The sequence below is a fragment of the Argiope bruennichi genome, chromosome 8 (assembly GCF_947563725.1).
Source record: "Argiope bruennichi chromosome 8, qqArgBrue1.1, whole genome shotgun sequence".
Lineage (NCBI taxonomy): Eukaryota > Metazoa > Arthropoda > Arachnida > Araneae > Araneidae > Argiope > Argiope bruennichi.
The window spans coordinates 97642512-97667007 of record NC_079158.1 but is presented as its reverse complement, the minus strand read 5'-3'; the positions used below and the strand labels follow the sequence as shown (position 1 = coordinate 97667007).

At 33.1% G+C, this 24496-nt stretch overlaps 2 protein-coding genes across 5 annotated transcripts in view; one reads left to right on the top strand and one right to left on the bottom strand.

Moving 5' to 3' along the window:
- Positions 1 to 17122, top strand: part of LOC129980815 (cytochrome P450 3A24-like) — a 33201-nt gene extending 16079 nt beyond the window's left edge. For both annotated transcript variants that reach the window (XM_056091205.1, XM_056091206.1), the window contains exons 8-15: positions 154 to 299; positions 2840 to 2955; positions 3093 to 3249; positions 5733 to 5896; positions 7455 to 7543; positions 10074 to 10217; positions 14101 to 14263; positions 16899 to 17122. In XM_056091205.1, the coding sequence (XP_055947180.1) occupies positions 154 to 299; positions 2840 to 2955; positions 3093 to 3249; positions 5733 to 5896; positions 7455 to 7543; positions 10074 to 10217; positions 14101 to 14263; positions 16899 to 16994 (1075 nt within the window). In that variant the 3' untranslated portion in view covers positions 16995 to 17122. The remainder of the gene's footprint in view (positions 1 to 153; positions 300 to 2839; positions 2956 to 3092; positions 3250 to 5732; positions 5897 to 7454; positions 7544 to 10073; positions 10218 to 14100; positions 14264 to 16898) is intronic.
- A 2430-nt stretch (positions 17123 to 19552) lies between these two features.
- Positions 19553 to 24496, bottom strand: part of LOC129981546 (nose resistant to fluoxetine protein 6-like) — a 41189-nt gene continuing 36245 nt past the window's right edge. For all 3 annotated transcript variants that reach the window (XM_056092419.1, XM_056092420.1, XM_056092421.1), the window contains 3 exons: positions 24263 to 24437; positions 21325 to 21467; positions 19553 to 19817 (listed from right to left, as the gene is read on the bottom strand). In XM_056092419.1, coding sequence (XP_055948394.1) covers positions 19668 to 19817; positions 21325 to 21467; positions 24263 to 24437 — 468 coding nt within the window. In that variant the 3' untranslated portion in view covers positions 19553 to 19667. The remainder of the gene's footprint in view (positions 19818 to 21324; positions 21468 to 24262; positions 24438 to 24496) is intronic.

Here is a 24496-nt window from a genome sequence, read left to right as displayed (position 1 = left end):
TGAAAGGTGTTTTATTGTATATTTCCTAATGTAGAAGTTCTAACTAAAATAATAATAATAATAATTCTAAAAATGTCTTTATGTTTCGTAAGAGAGCACAAATTTAGATTACGCATTTCGTTTCTCTTTATTTATATATTTGCTTATTTTCAGAATTTTTGGAGCCTTCACTATGGATGTGATTGCCAGTTCAGCATTTTCTACGAAGCTCGATTCCCATAACGATCCTGAAAACGAATTTGTGCGGATGGCAACGATGATATTCAGGCCAAAAGTTAACTGGAGAGTACTCACGTATTGTACGTTTCCTTTTTTTATGTCAAAACCAAATTGAACAATATATGTGTTAAAATAATATAATGAATTTAGAATATATTTATGATGAAAAGTCAGTTTCAGAAAACAGTTTGGTTTATTCCAAATGTAAAGTAAAATTAAAATAAAAAGATCGATTAAAAATTATAATATAATATATTCAAAGAAACTAAAGCATACGCTTGAATTTATACTCTAGGTCAAAACTTCTAGAACTTTCTAAAACGAATAATTTTACACAATGCTACGGATAAATTATTAATAATTTAGTACATCTAATTTTGCAATTTCAATGTAAGTCGAGGATGTAATTCTTCTTCTTCATTGGCGTGATAATTCCGGATGGACCCTGTAACACCAATGAAGAAGAATTCCATTTCACACCATCCTACTCTTGGCTACGTTTTTCAGATTTTTCGCCGTAATAGTTTTCAAGTCTTTTTCTAGGCAGTGAATTCCCCTCAGTTTTGTCTCTCTCTCTTTTTCAGGCGCAAATTAATTTAGCCAAAAAGATCTTTTCAGGGACTCGATTGAGATCTAATCTTATTAAATGCTATGCCCATTTAATCTTCTTTGTTGCTATAAATTTAATACCTGATTCTTTAAATATTTTTTTTAATTTACGATTTGCTTCTTTTTCCCCAATAATTATCACATTTAATTCCACCAAATATGTTTCTTAAATTTCTCTTTCAAATGCACAAAAATCTGTTTATCTTTCTCTCTCTCTCTCTCTCTATATATATATATATATATATATTCACTATGCACTAATGGTGAATGTTGAACATGTTCGAGATTTATATTTTTTTCTCCGTTTTCGCCTCTCTTTCTGAGAGGAATTACTAAGAACTTAAAACACACAGTACTTTCAAAATGAGAAAGGAAAATAATAGAAGTAAAAAACTTACTTCATTAGACAGTACGTTCTAAATGAGAAAATAAAATAATAGTAATAAAAAATTTACAAAATTTTGTGAATCAAATCTTATTTATTGCAACAACTTAAACTATTATGACACTTTGAATTGCACAAGAGGCCCTTGCTTTTACAACTGCATTTATTTGTGGAACACTTCCTTTTGCAATGACAGCGTGTATAGACTTGCCCACCGCTTCTCGAATTACCTGCAGCTGCTTCTCTCAGCGAAATTTCTTGAAAAGAAATCTTATCTATGGAAAGGAGCTTTTCTTTACAAATTTCGAACTGATTAAGTGTATATATATAGAGGTGGTTATCAAAATAATGGTAAACCTTAGATTTATAAAGAATCCTTTATTAGTATGGTTCAGGACCACCTTTGGTATATAATACAGCTTGGATCCTCCTAGGAATCGATTCATACAAATGTTGAATAGTGCTTAGAGGAATATTGTACCATTTTTCCAGGAGATATTGTGAAAGTTCTGGGGGAGATGCCGGTGGAGGATATCGATTCTATATTCAACACATTAAAATAGGCCATAACAATACAGTAACAATTGAAGTCGGGTGACTGTGTGGGACATGTTTAACTTCATCCTCGTGTTCATCAAACCATAATTGGACAAGTCTCGCTGCATGGATAGGAGACATTATCATCCATTTCTTGCAGGAAACAGAGTTTGTATCATAAGATGGACTTGGTCAGCTAAATTTCTCTATACTTCTCCCCAGTGATCCTTCCTTTCAAGGTTGCAATTGGCCCAGAAGAAAACCACGACATGGCTGCCCATATCATGACAGATCCACCTCCATGCTTGACAGCTAGAAGGAGACAATCACGATCATACGCTTGTGTAGGTGTCCTCCAAACGTGCACCTGCTCTGTTGTAGGGAAAAGTGTGAAACACGATTCGCAGACCATATTACTTTCTTCCACTTATCATTCGACCAGGTTTTTGTGTGTGACACTACTGTAGACGACGTTCACCATTAACATCTGTGACAAGTGGCTTGGGAATTGCTGCTCTGTCATAAATGTTCTGTTTATGAAGGTGCCTTCTAACTGTAATCACAGACACTGGACAATCTAAATGGGCATTAAGCTCTGCGGTCACTTTTTTAGTAGTTATTTGCTTTTTAGACACTGCAACCCGCTTCAATACCCGCCGATCTCTTTCACTGAGCTACTCTCACCGCCCACTATTTTGCTTTTCTGAGCTTGTCTTGCCACGCTGTGTGTATGTTGTCATGACTTTAGACACCGTACCTCTAGAAATGCCTAAAAGTTGGGATGTTTCGGTTACACTTGCTCCAGCTAGACGGGCTCCTACAATTTGGCCTCTTTGAAAATCTGAATTTTACGCTTTTAAATAAAAACCAAGAAATGCAGAACTTCAATAAAGCTAACATATACTTCCAGAATATATACATTGGTATTTATAAAAAAAACTGTTGGCTGTTATTATATTTTAATGATTACTAAGCGCATTCAAAAATGTCACTTTACTTCTAAATACAGTCTTCACATAAATTCATCATACATGTTTTTATCATTTATCTCTTGCTGAATACTATGAACTGTTTTTTTTTCTCTTCCAGTTCTGTTTCCTAATTTCGTAAAGTTCATGGGAATATCGATATTTCCACCAAATGGAATCAATTTCTTCCGTGATGTCACGCTTGACATAATAGCTCAGAGAAAAAAGACAGGTCAGGTGAGTAGTTTCCTGAGATGTAACTCTTTTAACTCTATATTGTGTATGGGCATTGAGCAGCATAGCATTCGATTGCAAGAAGAGAAAAAAATGTTTTAACTATTTAACAGTTCTAATATGCTATTTTTATTTTTAAGACTAGAAACGACTTCCTTCAGTTGCTGATGGACACCGCGAAAGAACTGTCAGAAGATCCGAAATCGGAAATAAAAGAAAAAGAAGCTGAAGACATGGCATCTATGTATGGAGGAGTTTCCACTGATCATCAAGTATTCAAGAACGTCACTAAGAAAGGTAATCAGTTATTCTTTATGAAAACTGCCTAAAACTGTTCATTTAGATTAACCCTTTAACCGCATTTTTTTCACGAAAACATAATAATTGATTATAGATTCTATACCTTACGTATACGTATGTGCCCGAGCTACGTTCGTTGCTGCATCGAAGAGTAACCATAAAATTTTAAACGCCCGAGCTGAACTCGGGTTTGCACACATTTGTCAGTAACTAGTAGCCGAATTGTACTCGGGTTTACGCGTTAAATGGTTAAAAAATACAAAAAAGTTTGTTTTACTTGAGAAATATTGTCTTTGAGACGGAATGTATAATGTAGTGTTTTTAAAACCTTAATTAACAGAAAATTGTCTCGGACAAATTTGCCTACTTTTTAGGTAGTTTAACAAAAAAATTTGACATTTTATATACATTTAAAGGTTGGTCAACAATTTGTTATGATTTTTTATACATACGGGAAATTGAGTGTGCTATGGACAATATACTAACAATGCAACTTTGGTAATCTATACTTATAATAAAATTCAATGTGTGTGTGTGTGTGTGTGTGTGTGTGTGTGTGTGTGTGTGTGTGTGTGTGTGTGTGATGGCGCTCTACAGGCCAGACCATTCGACCTACAGCTACCAAATTTGACATGTATATACCTTGGGGGCCAGGAATGTTCACCTCGGAGAGATTTTTTTATTATTATTTTTAATTAGAATTTACATCAATTAAAAATTAAGCTAATTTTTAGCGTTTTTCCGCTATAACATACGAAAATATTACAGCATAAAATTGATTTTTACATCATATTGAAGTTTAAAACATAATCTTTTCAATGATACTAACGTTTTACTCAAAAAAAATTCTATTTTAATGAATTTTTTAAAAATAATTTAATCATATTTTTCAACATTTTTTTTCTCACGAAATAAAAATAAAATTTAAAACGCACTTGTACGTGCATGTTAATGAGAAAAAATTTTCAATCAACGTGTTGCTATATCATTGATAAAAGCTCAAGTAGAAAAAATAAGTTTACTGTTACTGGAAATTAAGCATATAAAAGCGTAATTTTTAGCACGGGTCAGTATAAAATGAAATAAATATAAAATATGATATTTTTGAAAATTAAATAAAAGGAAATGTTTATATTATCTTTTACAATACTTATATTATTAATTCAATGAGACAGTTTTATTTTAGACAAATAGGGTTTAATTAGAGAGAGATGCGTAGTACAATGAACAGAATGGCTTAAGGCCTACATTATAGTATAAGTAAATTTTATAACTATCGAAATTTGAAGCTTAAAAATATTTTCTAAAAAATCTTTTATCAGACCAAGTTACATAAAATTTTAATTGGATATTTTAATCAGCATTAATACTGGCGAACCGGCTGTTCGCCAAAGGCGGCTGGTATAATATAATGATAGAGCCAGCAAAGAGCCTCTGGTAAGATGCAACCAAATTAACAATTTTATCCACCCGTTTCAGATTTTAAAATAATAGAATAAACAATAAAAATAATTATTATAATAGCTAGCTACTGATTAGAAATATTATATCCCGGCTCAAACTTAATAATAAGGAATATGTAAAAAAAAAAGCAATCACGGTTATATTTATCAAAATAAATAATTTTTTAACATAAATGATATAAAAGAATGTTTGATATTAAACCAGTCACCTTTAGTGCCCGATTACTAAACCGAGAATGGTGACTGTATTAGTTTCAAATAAATCTCGTATGCATAACTTGGTTTTCCATGATTCCTCCAACGAAATATTTTTAAGCCACTAGCTGCCATAGATAATAAAGATGTGTGTTTTAATAACTTCGAATCTGTTTTGTTCTCTGTGTAAATGCCCTGATGGAATGAAGACCGATGACATCTTAGTTATCTTCTGATTACACTTTATATTTCGTAGAGCTAGGATTTCACTTTCTGAATCTCGGATCTGCACGTAATAAACGGAAATAGTTATGTTTTGTATTGTAACACATTGACTTTTTTTTTTATCTTTTAAAATCCTTAAGAGTGCTTCGATTTTAGTAAAGTTAGTTCTAATTAGTTCTAACACTTGTACAAATTTTTCACTTTTTTTTACTTCTAACAATTTATTCAGAATACTTGTTTAATGTTTCCTTGTTCAATGTCATTCGGTTAATTAAAAAAAAAATCCTTGGCATTATGAAAAATACCGGATTGCTTTTAGGTTGCGCAAATCATCACTATTTTCAATAGCTTCACAATATAAACTATACCTTTTAGCAACTTTATTATTGCCATAGAGAAGCTGTAAGTATTTGCATTGTTACCACGCCGAAAGTTCTGATTTAATCACTGCTGAAAATGGTTTAATTTAATAAACTTAATGCGTTTTTTAATACAAGTTTTGCCTCTTAAAAAACTTTCGCAACAAAAATTCAAATAATGGTTCGACAAAATTAAAATCTATATCAGCTTCTGCATTCTTTATTCATTTCCTTTCAGAACTCACAATCAACGAACTTGTAGCCCAGTGCATCATTTTCTTCCTCGCCGGCTACGACACGACAGCCTCCACCCTGTCTTTTGTGATGTATAATCTAGCTCTTTATGAAGACATTCAAGAAAGAGTTCACAAAGAATTAGTTGATGCTTTGGAAGAAACAAACGTAAGTTATCCATATTAGATAACTTCATTTAAAGCAAAAGATAAAATCTCCGGCTTGGCAAATTCAGTTTATTAGCTGACTTTTATATGTAGCTTCGAAGATATTAAAGTAAAAGTATGTTACGCCTCGCAGATGCGGTATTAAAAATCGTTATCATAAATATCCATTTAGTTTCGAAATGTCAAATCTGTTTATCGGATTTTGCTTGTTATATTGCATCTATAGCATTTTATTACTTATTAAGTTTTATAACATTTGGTTGGACATTTTGCATATTACAAGCAAAATGTATATGGAAAAATTTCGGATTTAAACAAAAACACCTTTATATCTTCCCGAACATATGTACTATATTTGCATGTAAAAGTAAGGCTTGCACAGAGCAAGCAAGACCATTGGCGATACTTGCAAATAATAATTAACTTTCTTTAAAAGTAAGTGCACGCAAATCATTTTCTTCAACAAGTTCTGGTTGGACCTACAATATTTTCTTGAATAACCCTTTACTGCAAAAAGTGAGTTCAAGTAGAATATTCTTATAGTCAAAGCTTAATTCATCATGAGTTGAAAGATAGGCCCCCTGACGGTCAATCATTAACAGACCTTCAAAATCTTGGGTCTGATATTTTAAGCGATTTTTTTTTACTCGAGATATCTCGGGCTTGCCACTCTGAAGAAAAAAAAATTAGCTAAGATTTCTTGTATTTGACGCTAGGAGGGTTAAGGTCAGTCCGTTCACCCTTTTAAAGAAATGTAAGGAGATATGCAATCTGAAAGTATCTTGGTTCTATATCTATCTATAATATCTATCTTCTATCATATAATATAAATTTATCAACCTCAAGCGATAAACTGCAAGAAACAGCGCCCTTTATAACTTTAGTTACAGGATTTATGGGTATGCATTCCATTACAAAAAATACTTATTTTGGTTCTCTACTTGCTTTTACATTGTTCCCAGAAGCCCGGGATAGCCTGGTTGGTTGAGCGTCGGATTCGCGTCCCTTAGGTTGCGAGTTCGAACCCCGCCGGCCGAAGATTCCCCGCGTGCTTGGTGGCTGACGCGCGTTAAATCTGTCGTGGTCACAAAGTCCTCCATGTCGAGAGGGTACTGGATCAGGGGTGATGGTTCTCAGATTCAGGTCTAAATTACTATCTGCGGTTGAGTGAACCGTAAAAAGGGTTGTGACGTGTGTGTAGCTAAGTCGTTCTCTTGGCCCAAGATGGCGCTACTATAGAAACAAGAGGCGCCCCCCCCCTAGGCTTAAATCGGCTGTCTTCGAACAGCGGGCTTGCCCATGGCAAGTGCCATAAGAAACAACAACATTTTTGCCATCTATTTTAAATTAATGTTGTATCAAATGAAATTGTATAAGAAAATGTTTTTTTTTTTTTTTTTTTTTTTTTTTTTTGCACCTTGCGTATTTAAAGCTTGATACACTCGAAATAATGCCATTTAATCTTTTAAAAATTTGTTAATATATTTTACTATTATCAGTCTTGTGTAATGTTATGTTTATTTAAATTCAAAATTTTGAACTTTTATTTTCTTATATAGGGTGAGTTGACATATGATGCTTTGCAAAGCATGAAATATATGGACAATGTCATTTCAGAAACTTTACGTCTTTATCCACCGGCAGTAAGGTAAGAAAATATTTCGACTTCTAATCAATTCAACGAACAGCACAACTTAATTTTTATTTAAAACTGATTTTTAAATAGAACAGTCTTTAATAATTTTGTCTAATAGATACAATAAACAAATAGATGAGATTGGAACGACTACTCCGAAACATATTAGGATGATAGCGTTTCTTGTTTGATTCGTCAGTCTTTGTTTCTTAAATGTTTTAAATTATTTTCTTTATTTATCGTATTTTTTAAACTGTTTTCTTTACTTTTTAAACTTGTTTTAAATTAAATAATGGCGATTTCATAAAAATTTAATATCGTCACTACGAGCACAAATATAAAGCAACCATTAAAACATTAAAATATATTGTAAAATATACTCAAACATATTTCTAAAAAATTTACTAAAATTTGAAAAAAAATGGAACTAAAATTTAAAATTTAAAGTGATATAAAAATGGTTTTGGGGCAATTATATGCTCCAACTATAAGCAAGAAATATTCTAAAATTCTGATTATTTTTTAATCAAAATTCACATTAAAATTTTGAAAAATCTTAGTGATTACCTAATATTTACTTAATAACCACATATCTGTGTTTAATAACTATTTGACCAAAATTCTGCTTAGAATATCATTTAAAAATATTTTGCCATCATATATATATTGCATCACGAAATTTATAGAAAATATGTCAGTTATCAGAAATATATTTTAATATTTGATTAAAAACTAAAATAAATTGACTGTGAAATATACCTTTTTTTGACCGATGCTGTTGTTAGTGTACGTGTATTACAAAAACATTGAAGTCCATAAGAGAATTGCAATCATGCTGCAAAGGTACAACTATTTAAAAGTACCTATTAGCTCTGTCGAAAAAATAGAAATTATAACCATATAGGTGGCATATAAAATGTTAGAGAATATATGACATCTTCTTACCTTAGCTCATTTAAAGACGCCCTAAAAGTTACAAAAAATATTAAATGTTTAAGAAAGGATTTCAAGATTTTGCCAGAAATTGAGTCAAATAGATTTAATTGCCAGTTGTAACTTACAGAGTAGAGAAATAACAACTAAATCGAAAGGGGAGAAAATGAACACGGGATATCAAGTCGCTTAGCTCCAAATATGGCCATCATTGTTTTTTATTATTTGACAAATACGTTTTTAAAAGATGTTATTTACATATAATCTCTTTACAAATAGTTACTCACTGAAACACATTACCTAAGTTCACTGAGTGTTCTATGGTTTTTCTTTTTATATTTTGGTTAGATGTGTTCCGAAACCATTTCCCCCCCCCCCTCCATAAATTTCCTTATTAAAGACTAGCTGCCTTTGGCAACCAGCCGGTTCGCCAATCTTAATTAAATGTTTTATGTAACTCCTATTTTAATAGCTTCTTCATCAAAATATTTTAAAGCTTCAAATTTTGATAGTCATATAATTCATTCATAATATTATAAAGGCCTTCAGTCATAACGTAATCTGTATCTCTCTAATTTTCTGTTAGATCCCGTAGAATTTGTGCTTTAAATTAAAGTGGAAATGGTTAAATTGCAATTAATATAAGAACATTTTTTACTGAAACGAAGCATTTTTTTTTTAATATGAGTACTGAAAACAGAGTCGCAGAGTATTTAAATCTTATGGGCACTAAAGAATATCTTTCTTAATTTATGTAATATCACAAGAAGTTTTCTACAAAATTTTCTCAGATTCATCATGAACAGATCAATTAATTGACAATGTTTGGTTTTAAATGCATGAAACTCTAAGAAAATAAAATGAATCGTTTGAAATAATCTGTCGGAAATATGTTAAGCCTTCAAAACCGTTGAAAATAGAGTAGGTAGTCCGTATCCGTTAAAAATAGAGTTGTCAACAATCAGAACAGAATGCGCATGCGTGAATTTTCTACGCCAATTATGGTAACGCAAATGCGTGAATTTTCTACGCCAGTTGGGGTAACGCTACGCAGATTAAAAATTTTTAATTTTCTTAATTCTGTTTTATTTTAATTCAAAAGTACTTCAGAATGAATCTGAAAGATCGATTCATTAACAATGTTTAATTTTAAATGCATCAGACACTAAGAATCGTTTGAACCAATCGGTCGAAAGTATGTTAAGCCTATCTTCATTAGCGTGGGAAAAAAACTGAAGCCTTACTCATTTGGCGGTGGGGAAATGAAAGGATTTTTTGGCGGGAAAATTAGTTTTTAATTAATAATTAAAATTCTAATTAAAAATTCAAAAAAAGGGACCCCAGGTGCACATTCCCGACATTCACCGTATGCATGTGCCAAATTTGGTAGCTGCAGATCGAACGATCTCTCCTGTAGAGCGCCAACACACACACATTGAGTTTTATATAAGTATAGATAACCATAGTTATAGATGCAAGGTAAAGTTGTAAAAAAAAAAAACATTGATTTTCTATTTTGTATCAGGGCTTCGAAATGTCGTGCCATGAAATAATTTCTTATTAAGTTATAATTGTATCTATTATTCTACTGTCCTTTATTTTTATTTAGAACTGAGAGGCAAGCTGCTTCTGAATACAAACTGGGAGAAACCGGAATCACCATTCCAAAAGGGATGATACTCACCATTCCCATCTACGCTATGCACAGAGATCCTGAATTTTTCCCGGATCCAGATAAATTTGATCCAGAAAGGTGAGGATATTTACTTTAAAAATCACTTTTTAATTTTATGGGATACATGCTAAAACAGATGTTATCACCTCTTAAACTTTACGACCCCTCTTTTTAGAAACCTGAATGTACAGCAACTCCTTCATCCTTATGGCTCATTGAATTTATTCTGAGACAAACAGCTTACATTCTTTTTGAAAGTTGTGCCTTACATCTTTTTATATTTTTTTCGAGAAATTTTGGGATGAAAAAGCATTTTTTATCAACTGTAATTTTATAAATAACAGTTATAATGTGTGACTTCATAGCTCACATTAAATGTTTGCAAATTTTGGAAAGATACATATAAATTCATTATCACTTTGCGATTCAAACTTTGGGAACCCTGCATTAATACATTTTCAAGAATATAAAATATTTTTATTTATATAAATAATAAAAAAATTGTTAGAAATAATAATAATATAGAATATTTAAGTTATAGATCATAATGCTTTAGGTTAGGTAATGATTAGATTTTTAGATTTAAAATTTTATTCAAGAATAAGCAATTTTAAGAGGAAATCATCCCGCTCTAAGGACATCGGTTAAAACTGATTGACCGTACAGCTACAGTTAATAGCAATGGCACTAAGAAACAAGCCAGTTGGATCCTATTATAAGTATCTCATTCATGAAATTTCAAAAAGAGATACTTCCCATAGTCGGCGATGGATCTTTAACTATCCACAGTGCCATTATTGTACTTCCAATATATATAATATCTTGCTTATTTATTCAAGATAATGACATAAGGTCGTTGAATGTATCAGGGTCATAATGACATAATAACCTTGAGAATGACATAAAAAAGATCAAAATACCATCTGGCAAATCTCAACATATTAGGGGAGTGAAGGACAAGTCCTGTCAGGCAATAATATTGTGAATGCTCAAAACATCCATTACAAGCAGTTTAGGCAAAAACTTAATGTGATCTGCTCAAAACATCCATTGCAAGAAGTTCATGCAAAAACCACATCCATAAGAAGTAACAACCTTAAAAACTCATTGTTAGCGATGCGCTGTTAAAGAGGCAAAATATTAATTTTTATATTCCCAGAAGGAGCGATCTGTTTACTGTTTCTGGGAACTTCTCACTGGAATAACATAAATTATAAATTAGCTTTTCTTGTTCTATCGTAAGTTGCAGAATACTGACTAACCGACTATCGCGACAGTAACACCAAAATCATAGTCTGTTACCTATTGGCCACCAACTGCTACAGCAATGACTCATCTCAATAGAGGGTCATCTAAAAACGAATTACACTATTTTATCATTATTATTATACGCGAAAGAGATGCAAGAACCCTTTGAAATAACATATTCACAAAGAATTATTTATTTTTAAGAGTTAATTAAATAACAGAGTTCGTTATTAAGAGCAACGAACTCTGTTAGTGGAAAAATTAGTAAATTAGATGAAAAAAAAAACGAAAATGCAACTTAAAAAATAATTTTAGAAGATGCTGGAGTTATGAAATCTTAATGGACGAGATGGCATTATCTCGGTGATATAATAGGCATGACATAATTTTCAATGGAATTCAACATTTCCGGGATCGAGTCTTATCATTCTTTAAATTTTTTATAATAGTTCTACAATATTTTTAATATCTCGATTCTCTATTCTTTGCACACATTTATTCATTTTATTGTTCAGTTATTCATACTTATTTTACCTATCGGTGTTTGTTTGGCACAGTTCATTATTTTATAAAGTCAACCTCTCTTTTTTTGTCCCATGTCTGTTTCATGTCTGGATCGACGGAAAATAGTTCCTACTGAGCATGTCATACAGAGGTACATCCTGCCGCTGATAATGGTCCAAAGAGAAAAAAGCAATAATTGTATCCTCCAGTCAACTTAACAGTCCTTACCTAAAACAGTCAATGAATCAGCAGCTTCTGGCCGTATCTAAGGTCCTCCAGTGGGATAGCATAATTTAATTAAAATAAAAAGGAATAACATAATAAATGAGAATAAAATATCGACATCAAAGTTACACCCACCCTTCCAAAGTATTCCCACCAAAAATTGAAAATTGCATGTCATAAGTTTTACCTCCGGCCTGCATGATTGTTCAAAGTATTTAGAATAGTTGATTCTCCATAAAAATTAAAACGAATTCTGTGTGAACATATATTAGACCGTATTACGGCACGACTCATAAGACCAACTCTCGTGTAGAAATACGACTTATCGGAGGGAGAGTGATTCACTTCATGCTGTTATTCTATTCGCCAAGAAAACTAGAATCAATAGGAAAATCATCAAACCCCATTTTAAGGCACCCCCACTAGAAGAGTGAGAATAACATAACCATAAGGAGCAACTCCCGCATCGAGTTAGAATTCGGAGTACTCTGAACAACCGAACCTTTACAAAAATTAAAATTAACAATGTGGTGAACATATTGTTACAAAATTTTCTTCTACTACAAATACCGCCAATCAATCGTAATAATGCAGTGCAATTAATCGCGAGTTCAACAGCTTGCTTGCTGTCTAATCTTCTAATCTTTTACTTGTCGGCGACTCCGACTACTCTCACACACACTTCTTCTAACGATACACATGACTTCACTACAGCACAATTAGATAGCAATGATTGAAGGAGTTCCCGCCCGGTGTGGGCTACCTCCAACATAGCAATGTTGTACGAAGCCTGGCTTGAGCTGGAATGACCTAGACTGGGAAATCTCCGAGGTATAAGTAGGATTTGTCGTCGACCAATGAGGGACGTCTGCTATGTGGCGTGTGAGGGTGGGTGAGGTATTCCGGCGAATCCGAAGCTCTCCTTTAAGATTGTCAGGATCGAGAGACTCTTGACAGTTCCAACTTTTCTCCTCAGAATGTTGAGAGGGGAAGGGGTTAGGGTGGTTAACTGCTCAGCTTTCCCATTGGCTGCTTGCGTGGGTGAGATATTAAGCTGATAAGAACAGATACTACACTTTGATCTTAGCCAAAAGGCCGACTTCACTGCAGCTTCAGAGTGCCTGTCTTATATAGTTCCGGGAGGCGGGGCTAGGATCTTCCAGACCAATCAGGGCGTATCGCGGTTCTTAGTGGATGGATCGTGAAAGTTCTCGAACTTTCCAGTATTATCCATTTAGTCGCCAAACTCGCCTAATTCGTTGCCAAGTCGCCAAATGGTCGCCAAGCTCAGCACGCACAGGACAGATCTTACAAAGGTTTTAACGGTTTTTCCCATGATGACACTATTCGTGCCGGGTAGCAAAAATTACGGGTTTGTAACAATATTATAGCTTCTATTAAGGCGTGCCACTTGCTTCAGTTCCTCATATAGCGGTACGATCTGTCATCGAGGTAGTAGCAATTCCTCGCCATTATAATGCCCACAAGTAAACAAGAACTAACCACCATGCCAAAAAATTTATCCTCCCATATCTGAGGTAGCCTTCGGTAGTGTTTGAGCATAATATAAAAGCAAATCTCAAAAGCAAGCCTTTCTCGCATTGCTCTATCATTACGTATAATGGAATGACAATCATCATAACTATACTTAGGCGGTAATTATGATTGAATCCTACACCTTTAGTAGGAAGTACGTCCCGTCATTGAAGTGGAGGCTTCAGAACGTGTTTTAGCCACTAGGAAAAAGAGAATCAACCGCCGTACCGGAAGTTTCTCATTACCATTTTCGAGGTACCCCTATATGGGGTAATTAAATGACATAAATTTAAATTTATACTAAATAAATTTATTTGTCAAATTCTAACTTTTCATGCGAGCTATAAATATGTTTGTCATTAATTTAATTGCAGAAGATAAGTTAATAAAATTTAAGTGCATATTATTGTATTAATCAGTATCATCCAAGAAGTTTATTTATTTTCAGGTTCAATCAGGAAAATAAGTCAAAACGTGAACAGTATGCATTCCTGCCATTTGGTGCAGGTCCTCGAAACTGCGTAGGCATGAGGTTTGCCCTCATGGAGATCAAGGTTTGCCTTGCATACATCGTTGCTAATTACAAAATTAGCAGATGTCCTCAAACTCAGGTATATTTCATTCCTCTGTATTGCATACATATAATGCAAGTTTATATGCTTTAATATATGAAGACTGGAAATTTATCGCCATAGAATTTCATATAAATTGGTTGAAAATGATTACCGTTTTCAGGCTTATACTGTTATAAAAGCATAATTAGTACATTATGCTAATAATAATTATTAGTACATAATTATAATTATGTACTAAATTATTATTAGTACATTATACATGTTCATTCTCGGATTCTTACCCCCCCAGGCCCATTTGAGCATGCGTTAGGATGCATTTATTTAGTCAAAATAGGAGTGAGAGAAAAGAAGAAAGAAGGAAATGTTTACATTTAATAATAAGAGGAACTCGTATTATTCACGGACTTAGAATACCTAGAAACAGCGGAAAAAGATACTGATTCGCAATTAAATACTTAGAGCGATTTTCATTTACTTTAAGGGGCCTAAACATTAAATTGTGATAAATTAATGTAAGATTTCTGTTCTTAAAATTTGGTAATTCATTTTTTAATTTTTTTTTTTTTGCAAAATAATAATTTTTTTTCCTGTTACAACACTTTTATATTAAATTTTTTATAACATTTTTAGATTAACTACGATCGATATTCTTAGTCACATTTAATGATATTATATAAAATATTCTTTGGGCCAGTCCTAAAAGTTTTTTTTTTTTTTAGCCTTTTGAACTAGCTATAAATGCAGTTAATATGCAATTGTGAATTAAAGTAAAATAGTACAGCCATTGAGTACAGTGAAAAAAATGTAACCAAAAAATATCTTATGAGACTGAAATCCAGGTCAAAAAATAACTAAGAATTCCGGAAATGCTCTCATCTTTCCATGTCGCACCCCTTAGCGAGGTAGAATCGTTGAAAAATGGTAGCCTGGGGATACTGAAACGAACAGTACTTTATTATTTGACCGAGAAAATAAATGCTTCATGAAATTCAGTTTTCGAACTGTGCTATAGATCACTCTATCCGAAACAGTACGGCAGCTGATACTGTATCAAAAATTTCGAATTTGAGTCTGTATACCAAATTTTACCCATATATCTCTTTGCATTTTTGAGCTATTTGCATGCATATAGATAAATAGACAAATTTCCCTTCGTAGGAATTCGTGCAACTTTTGATAGAAATCTATAAATGTGGTAATTTGAAAAATTGATCTATCTGACAAAACTACAATTTAGATTGCGTCATTCAATGTGTTATCGTTTCCACTGAAAGAAAAACAGTAAGCAAGAAGCAGAGACATAATTTTAAAAACATATTCTTTGGTATCAAGGAAGTCTGAACTGCAGAGATTCGTCCAAATCTCGAGATTTCATTTTTCGGCGATTAAATTCTTTTTCCTTGGGTGCTTCATATAAAGAGTGCCCCAAAATTAATGCAAGATTTGAATTTGCCACCATTTTTGAAGTTAAGTGTTGGTAACCCTATTAAAAAACCATTTGACAGCAGATAGTTTAGGCTTAGTGAAAATGGAACGTTACACGATAGAATAACGTGTTTTCGTTGTTGAACGATACTTAAAAAATAATGAAAGAAGTCTGATGGCCACAATTCAAAAAATTGAGAATTGACCCTCTGGATTGATCTGAGCGAGGATAGAACCTGGGAGCTTGTGGTCCAGTAACATAACCAGGATACAAAAGCATACGCTCGTGTAGCGTAGTTGTTAACTGGCTTATATGCTGTTCTCCACAGACTCTCCCTCCAGTGAGTCGGAGGTGAGACGAACGATATGGTTGTTGAGTGGTGATGTATTTAGCTCTTGTCTAATGGGCCTGTACCCATTAGACAAGCGTTAGGGCGAGCGTGTGTGGGTGAGTGGTTGCTGATGCTGCGTCATGTGAGTGTGACAACTTTGGTTTGCTGTGGATAGATGGCGTCACAACAGCTGTACGAAGATTGAAGTTTCATCGTCCGAGGTCACCAATTTGGCGAATTAATCTGAGCGAGAATAGAACTTGGTACCTTGTGGTTCACAGTCCAGTAACATAACCAGGATACAAAAGCATATGCTCGTGTAGCGTAGCTGTTAACTGGCTTATATGCTATTCACCACAGATTTCTTCTCATGGGTTACTTGAAGTCAAACGTTTGTGACTACATGTTCATAAGCACGCGCATTCAAGGAGGAAATTCAACACTGCGGCATCAACGAAACGTAGCCACATTTATGCAAAATGATCATGGAAAATTTCGACAAAAGAGTGCATATGTACCAGCAAAGCCCTGGAAGCCATTAACCCTATATCTTATACCATACGTAATTCTATCCTGTGTACTTTATGATTCAATAAAAATAGAACAATTTAAAGAAAAAAATTGTGTTTTTTATTTAATTCAAATCCTACGTTAACACGTTGTTCTATCGTGTAACACTCCATTTTGACTAACTTTAAACTATCAGCTGTCAAATGGTTTTTTTTAATAAGGTTGGCAACACTTTACCGCATAAATGATGGAAAATTCAAATTTTGCTTTAATTTTGGGGTACCGTTTAAAAGAAAGGTAAAAAAGCATTAAAATTTTATTTTAAAATTTCATCTTGTAAAAGGTCTGTCTTTCATCAAGAATTTATATGAGAACTTTGTGATATAATCACATTTCCTTTGCAGGTGCCCATGGAATTCTTGAAAGGCCAAGGTACTTTGCAACCAAAAGAGATCTATGTGACTTTGGAATCAAGAAACGATAATCCCATTGTAAAATAGAACATCGCTGTTATGGAAAAAGAACTATTCGCAGTGACAAAACGCACTAATATGTATTGTTTATTTTGTTTATTTTTTTTGTGGAACATTTTTTAAATTTTCAAAATAAAATTTTTTTCTAAGAGTCATTATATTAAATTTGAATTATGAAATGGGGAATTCAAGTTGGATTAAATTTGTATACTAGAATCTTTCTCAATGATCTGACATCATTGAGATCAATAGGAATGAATGGTTATAATTTTCATCAATTTTATATAATTTAATAAAAATTAAATTATTTCTTTCCGCTTAAACAAATTTGCATACTTTAATACAGATCTTGGCTGAATTTCGCGAATTTTGGATGACTGGTTTCGTCTGTGGAATAATTCAAAACAGTGTCTTTAAATTATGGACATCTTATACTTCAAAATTTGCTTCCAAATACAGATGTATTAGCAATGTTTTAATGCTTGCTTTGTTTCAAATAATTAAATAGTTAATATTTTTTTAGAAAAAAGACTTGAAAATAATTTTATTCGGAGAAACTTTATATATATAAGCTAGTACAGTTTAACACAGAGAAATATTCCGGAAAGTCGTGCCAATGTCAGTTTAATTAACCTCCCGAGATCCATCAATTTTAGTCATTTGAATATGATTTTCTTTCCAAAGATGGATAAAAATATAGATAACATCTTCAAAACAATACGTATGAGATGTAATTGAAATGAGCTATAACCAATATTCTTAGCGAAAGAGATGATTATCGCAGAATTAACTTTAATTTATTTTTCTACCGTAGGGCATAATTTATATGCAGTTGATCACCGATAGAACCACCACTGTTAGCACTGTGACACAAGAGAAAAAGAATAAGAAAGTTTTTCTTGGTGCCTTTACTGAGATTCTTATAGGGATTTTTTTTTTTTTTTTTTTTGACACGTGTCGATTCCGAAAAAGGAATTTTAGATATCTTTATAAGAAGTGAGGGCATGATTTATACATGTGGTTCCATTCAGGGCACATCAATGGAACCAAGTTGGTTCTCACCAATGCCAATGATATGGGGGGGGGGGTTGAGAAGCGCTTTGGCTCTGTGGCCTTTAATCTTCAGCTCGATTGAAATGATGAATGAGTAACAAACAACCTATGTTGAGCATGACTATTAAGTATAATTAACAATTTAGGATTTAGATCAGCTTCAGATATTTGTTCTCACCGGGACACAAGAGAAAACGTATGAGAAGTTTTTCCCTCTGTACTTTTACTTAGGGATTCTTATAGATATTTCTTTGACACTTGTTAATTCCCGTAAAATGAATCTTAAATATTTTTGGAAAGAATGCCGTGGGTGTTAGGGATCTTTATCCCCTTCATTTACGCCGCGAGAACTGTAACAGTTATAACCTTTCTAGAGCGAATGCTAGAAATAATTAAATAAAAATGAGTTATTTTGATCAGGAAATGAAATAAAAGTTTAGAATAAAATAAATAGTACAGGGTGATTCAAGATTAAAAAAAGATATTAATTCAGATTTAGATTAAGAGATATCGTTATATACATATATGCATGTGTGTGCGAGTGCGCGCTGTGTTAACAAGCTAACTATAGCAATTTTGATTCGATTTGTACAGCTTTGAATAAGCTGTAAGGAGAGTTAAATCCTAAAATGAGTTTCTTAGAGCGTCTATCTAACTTGACGGTAGAAATATTGAAGATTGAAATTTACTTATATAGAACTGCCGATCGAAAAATAAATAATTAGACAAATTTTTAATTATTCTTAACCCTTTAAAGGGCCATTTTTTTCTAGTCATATTATGTTAAAATATTTTTAGACTTGAAATTAGAAAAAGAAAAGGGATTCATTTAGCTTATTAGACAAATTTAATTTGATTAATTAATTAATTTGGTTAATTAATAATTAAGTAACAAATCAAGACGCATCATTTTGTCTGAGATAAAGAACTGAAGTATCTAAGTTTCTGACTTACTAAAAAAATGTGTAAAAACGTATGCCAACCTACATAATTTCATACAAAGATTGATAAATTTGGTGGGAAGCATACTTCCCACGGTCCTAGAAAGGGTTAATCTGATCTATTGTGCAAGTTTTGAAAAAAAACTTCTACTCTTTTTCCCTTTCTTTATTGAGTGCGGGAGTGTAAATTTCCATATTCCTTTGAAATACTCTGATGATTACAGTTTTTTCTCAGTATAACTCAACTTAAACTCAGTCGCACGACAACCCAATGTATTCCAAGACTTACAGTGCCCATATCTGCTTTCAAGACCCTGGGGTGCGAGGCATATGTCGCGATTGGGTGGTCAGCCTAACGCGGAATCCCCAGTATTATTTACTAAAAGGATGAAAGGCTGGGTCGACCTTGCCCAGTCCGAGGATCGAACCTCGGACCTGTGCAAAGCGCTACAGCTACGCCACTAGGCGTCTTTTTTTTTTTTTTTTAATGTTTAGAAGTAAAATGTATCTAAAAGTAAAATTTAAGCATTTTTACTCAAATGAAAGAGCAATATTACATATAAAATCTTTTTTTTATTAATAAATCTGTTACATAGTTTTTGCATCTCGATAAGATTTATGTTTCGCAAAATTACATCGAGAAAATTAAATACAGTAGAGCAAGTATTTGGACAGATGTTTGTGTCTCTCTTCCTCTCTTTGTATGCTAATTGCAATCAATTCCCTTCTGATTCTTCTGTGTGCGGCTTCTCTTTCTGATAAAGTCGAGTAGATTACCCGTGGGCAATTCAAAAAGCAACGATGCAATCAGGGAAAATATTAATGTCCAGACGTATACGAAAAGAAAATGGCACATCTGCAACAACAAACGAAACAATGTTTAACAAAAGTTTCTGTTATTATTCAACCAAAAAAAATTCTTTTTAAAATAAAAAAAAAATTTATACATATGTATTTTCACATACATATGTGAATAGATTTAATTAATTTCAATAATTTTTAATAATTTCATTTTAATTTCAATTATATTTTAATGCATTAAGTTTTAAAATCGGATATTTCTTTAAAGTCTTAGGTTTGAAGCATTAGCTTGGAAACTCATTCATATACAGACAACTGACTGTTTTGACAGTTCTTGCATATTAATTTGGCAATAAACTTCCTCTTTTTATTAAGAAGGAAATGGAAAGTTCAACTTTTTACATAATCCTTTTTTTTTTTCATCAAAAAGTGAATAGTTCAAAATAATTTTACTTACGATCATTTAAAAATAAAAAGCTTAAATAGAATTTTTTCATAAAATTAATTCAACTAGAGAATGAGCATTGAGTCCTGTGCATGAGCATTTGGTGATGATGATCATGTTCTGTCCGCGTTACTACGGAAAGGGGATGCAGTAGCTTCTGAGGGTAAAGACCCCTGAGCACCCGAGGACAGAAGTCTGACTTCCAGCTCATGAAGATGACACACACACGCATTCGCTTGCACAACGCCTTTTTACATGGGGGGGGGGGGCACATTCACACACCTCACAGATAGAACACAGATGAAGAACAACCATGCCCGAACCGGGATTCGAACCCGGGACGCTCAGATCACGGGGACGATGCGCTACCCCTATACCAGGACGCCGGCTTGAGCATTTGGTGCTTCGTAAAATAACGAAGAAAGTCAACCAAGTACTTGAGACAACTTATTTGTTTCGGCCGATTGAAAGGAAATTTTATATAGAACTACAATTTCAGTAAAAACATAATCTAAATTTCATTCGTCTAATTTGTTGTGTTTTTGGGTGAACGGATTTAAATGAATACAAATATATAAACCGACAAATGGTCCAACCAATGATGAGTTTGGTTCAAAATTTGATACACATCAACACTTTAGATGCTGAAACTGTATACTAAAGTACTACCCAGAAAATACATACTTGACATATTTGATTCAAAGTATGATTTTATGTGGCAATTGCCTGAGCGAGAATCGAATCTGTGACGCTAGGCGCCGTGACCGCATAACGTAACTACTAGACAAAAGTGATCACCTCTGTCCAGAGGCTGTTAACTGGCTTATGAAACACATTTTATTTACCTAGCTCATTGCTTTTTGAAGTTATCGAGTTACCTTGTATTTGAATAGTCAGATAGATAAATTTCCTATGAATGGATTCGTTTAAAATTTGTTACAAGTCTTCAATTTTGTCGCAAAGATTAAATAACAAATTTCACCCATAAACCTAAAACCTAAATATTGAAAATTGGCCGAAGATGCAATGCTCTCTCCTGTATACAATAACCCGTTGGATTCTTGTAGGTTAAGTTTTTAAGTTTACGAATAATTTTTGTATTTAAATTTCAACTAACCACCGATAAAACAGAATATTCTTCGACATCCGGAGAAGCATGATAAAATCTGAGCACAAGAATTAGATGAATCAGATACGAGCAGTAAGAGATTCTGGAAAATGGGAATAGAGCCTTGCAGGAAAGTATGCTGTTCAGGCGACCTGAAAAAGAAATTTAAAAATGATATTTGAAAGAAAAATCAATATTAAATCATTTATTTTTAAATATATTATCAATGACACTAGTCATCTAAGACTGTACTTATTCATAACTCAAAGGTATGCTCAAAAATTAGGATGAATAAAAACCAAGGATCATGTTTGTTTAAAATATTATTTTTAATATCACGGCCTTTCATCCCTTAGAAAGAGTTCACAAGATTTATTATTTATAAAGAACATACAAAGTAATCATTACATTAAAAATCACTTTGTTATTAAGTGTATTAATGATAAAAATAAACCTTCCCTCAAAAGGCCGATGGAAATGGTCTCTCACATACTGTCAATTAAAAGCATTAAGTTCCCTCACCTCGCATTTTTGCTTTCCAGTACGACTAGTGTCATCGTAAGAAAGACAGGATGTACGATCTGTCCTGTGCGTGCTGAGCGTCAATGAACACAGAGCGTGGCGACTAACTTGGCGATCATTTGGCGGCTTGGCGATTAATTTGGCGACTTTGGCGACAAAATGGATCATACTGGAAAGTTCGAGAAGTTTCACGATCCATCCAGTAGGAACCGAGATACACCCAGAGACGTCTTGATTGGTCTAGAAGATTCTAGACCCGCCCCCGGAAGTATAAAAGCCAGGCACGCTGAAGCTGCGGGGAAGTCGTGTGTGAGAGTAGTCGGAGTCGCCGACAAGTAAAAGAATTAGAGGATTAGACAGCAAGCAAACTGCTGAACAAGCGATTAAATGCGCTGCGTTATTACAATTGATTTGTGGTATTTGTAGAAAAAATTTTGTAACAATATGAATTTTCAGCAAAGTCGAGAAAATAAAGAATCTGACAACCAAACTTTCTCTGAATGGATTTCATACAAATTCAGATAGAAATTTACAAATTTGGAGTACAGACCATGCAGCAAAATTCGAGCATATGGCTCAAAACGGATTTGCCTAAAAATAATATACAGATCTATACTTTAAAGTCTAAAACTATGTCCAGCTCCTGAAGTTCTACATTTGTAGTTTTTATTGTACAATCGGATAGGTGGACACACGAACTTCCCAAGAATAGATTTCGATCAAAATTTGACAGAAATCTGCAACTTTGATTGTATCAACAATGATCATATATTAAAATTCATGCATCTAAACTAAAAACCGGATATTCGTTAAAATATCAAGTTCGAATTTCTATGAAGATTACAATGCTATCGCTTTGCATAGTTCATAAACGAGAAAATGAAACAGAATGATAAATTTACCATTAAACGGAGCCATCATTTCAATTTACCAGACATGAATTCGGTGGCGTCTCTATAAACTCTTTAAGGCATATAAATCCACGAAAATGAAACAGAATGATAAATTTACCATTAAACGGAGCCATCATTTCAATTTACCAGACATGAATTCGGTGGCGTCTCTATAAACTCTTTAAGGCATATAAATCCACGAAAATAAAAGAGAATGATAAATTTACCATTAAACGGAGTCATCATTTCAATTTACCAGACATGAATTCGGTGGCGTCTCTATAAACTCTTTAAGGCATATAAATCCACGAAAATAAAAGAGAATGATAAATTTACCATTAAACGGAGCCATCATTTCAATTTACCAGACATGAATTCGGTGGCGTCTCTATAAACTCTTTAAGGCATATAAATCCACGAAAATAAAAGAGAATGATAAATTTACCGTTAAACGGAGCCATCATTTCAATTTACCAGACATGAATTCGGTGGCGTCTCTATAAACTCTTTAAGGCATATAAATCCACGAAAATAAAAGAGAATGATAAATTTACCGTTAAACGGAGCCATCATTTCAATTTACCAGACATGAATTCGGTGGCGTCTCTATAAACTCTTTAAGGCATATAAATCCACGAAAATAAAAGAGAATGATAAATTTACCGTTAAACGGAGCCATCATTTCAATTTACCAGACATGAATTCGGTGGCGTCTCTATAAACTATTTAAGGCATATAAATCCACGAAAATAAAAGAAAATGATAAATTTACCATTAAACGGAGCCATCATTTCAATTTACCAGACATGAATTCGGTGGCGTCTCTATAAACTCTTTAAGGCATATAAATCCACGAAAATAAAAGAGAATGATAAATTTACCGTTAAACGGAGCCATCATTTCAATTTACCAGACATGAATTCGGTGGCGTCTCTATAAACTCTTTAAGGCATATAAATCCACGAAAATAAAAGAGAATGATAAATTTACCGTTAAACGGAGCCATCATTTCAATTTACCAGACATGAATTCGGTGGCGTCTCTATAAACTCTTTAAGGCATATAAATCCACGAAAATAAAAGAGAATGATAAATTTACCGTTAAACGGAGCCATCATTTCAATTTACCAGACATGAATTCGGTGGCGTCTCTATAAACTATTTAAGGCATATAAATCCACGAAAATAAAAGAGAATGATAAATTTACCGTTAAACGGAGCCATCATTTCAATTTACCAGACATGAATTCGGTGGCGTCTCTATAAACTATTTAAGGCATATAAATCCACGAAAATAAAAGAGAATGATAAATTTACCATTAAACGGAGACATCATTTCAATTTACCAGACATGAATTCAGTGGCGTCTCTAAAAACTCTTTAAGGCATATAAATCCACGGAAATGTTGACAATATTTTATCCAATAAGGCTTTCATCGTTCCTTTTCTTTTTCTATCTGAATTTAAAGGGGAAATGATGCAAAAATTTAACTTTTTAATGAAAAATTCATAGTAGAAGGAAAATCACAAACCTCCTTGGCCGTTCACACAAACATAAAGTATCCAAGCGAATCCAGCAGCATAAAGTAAGCTATTCACTCCATTATAAATAGCGATTTCAATTACATCTTCTTTTCTGTTGTACATGACAAAAAAAGAAACCATTATCAAGACAATGCTACCAATCCATCCTGAATACAATGCCACCTAAAAAAAACATTAGCATTTATTATAATTCAGAAATGAGCATTTCGAATATAAAATAA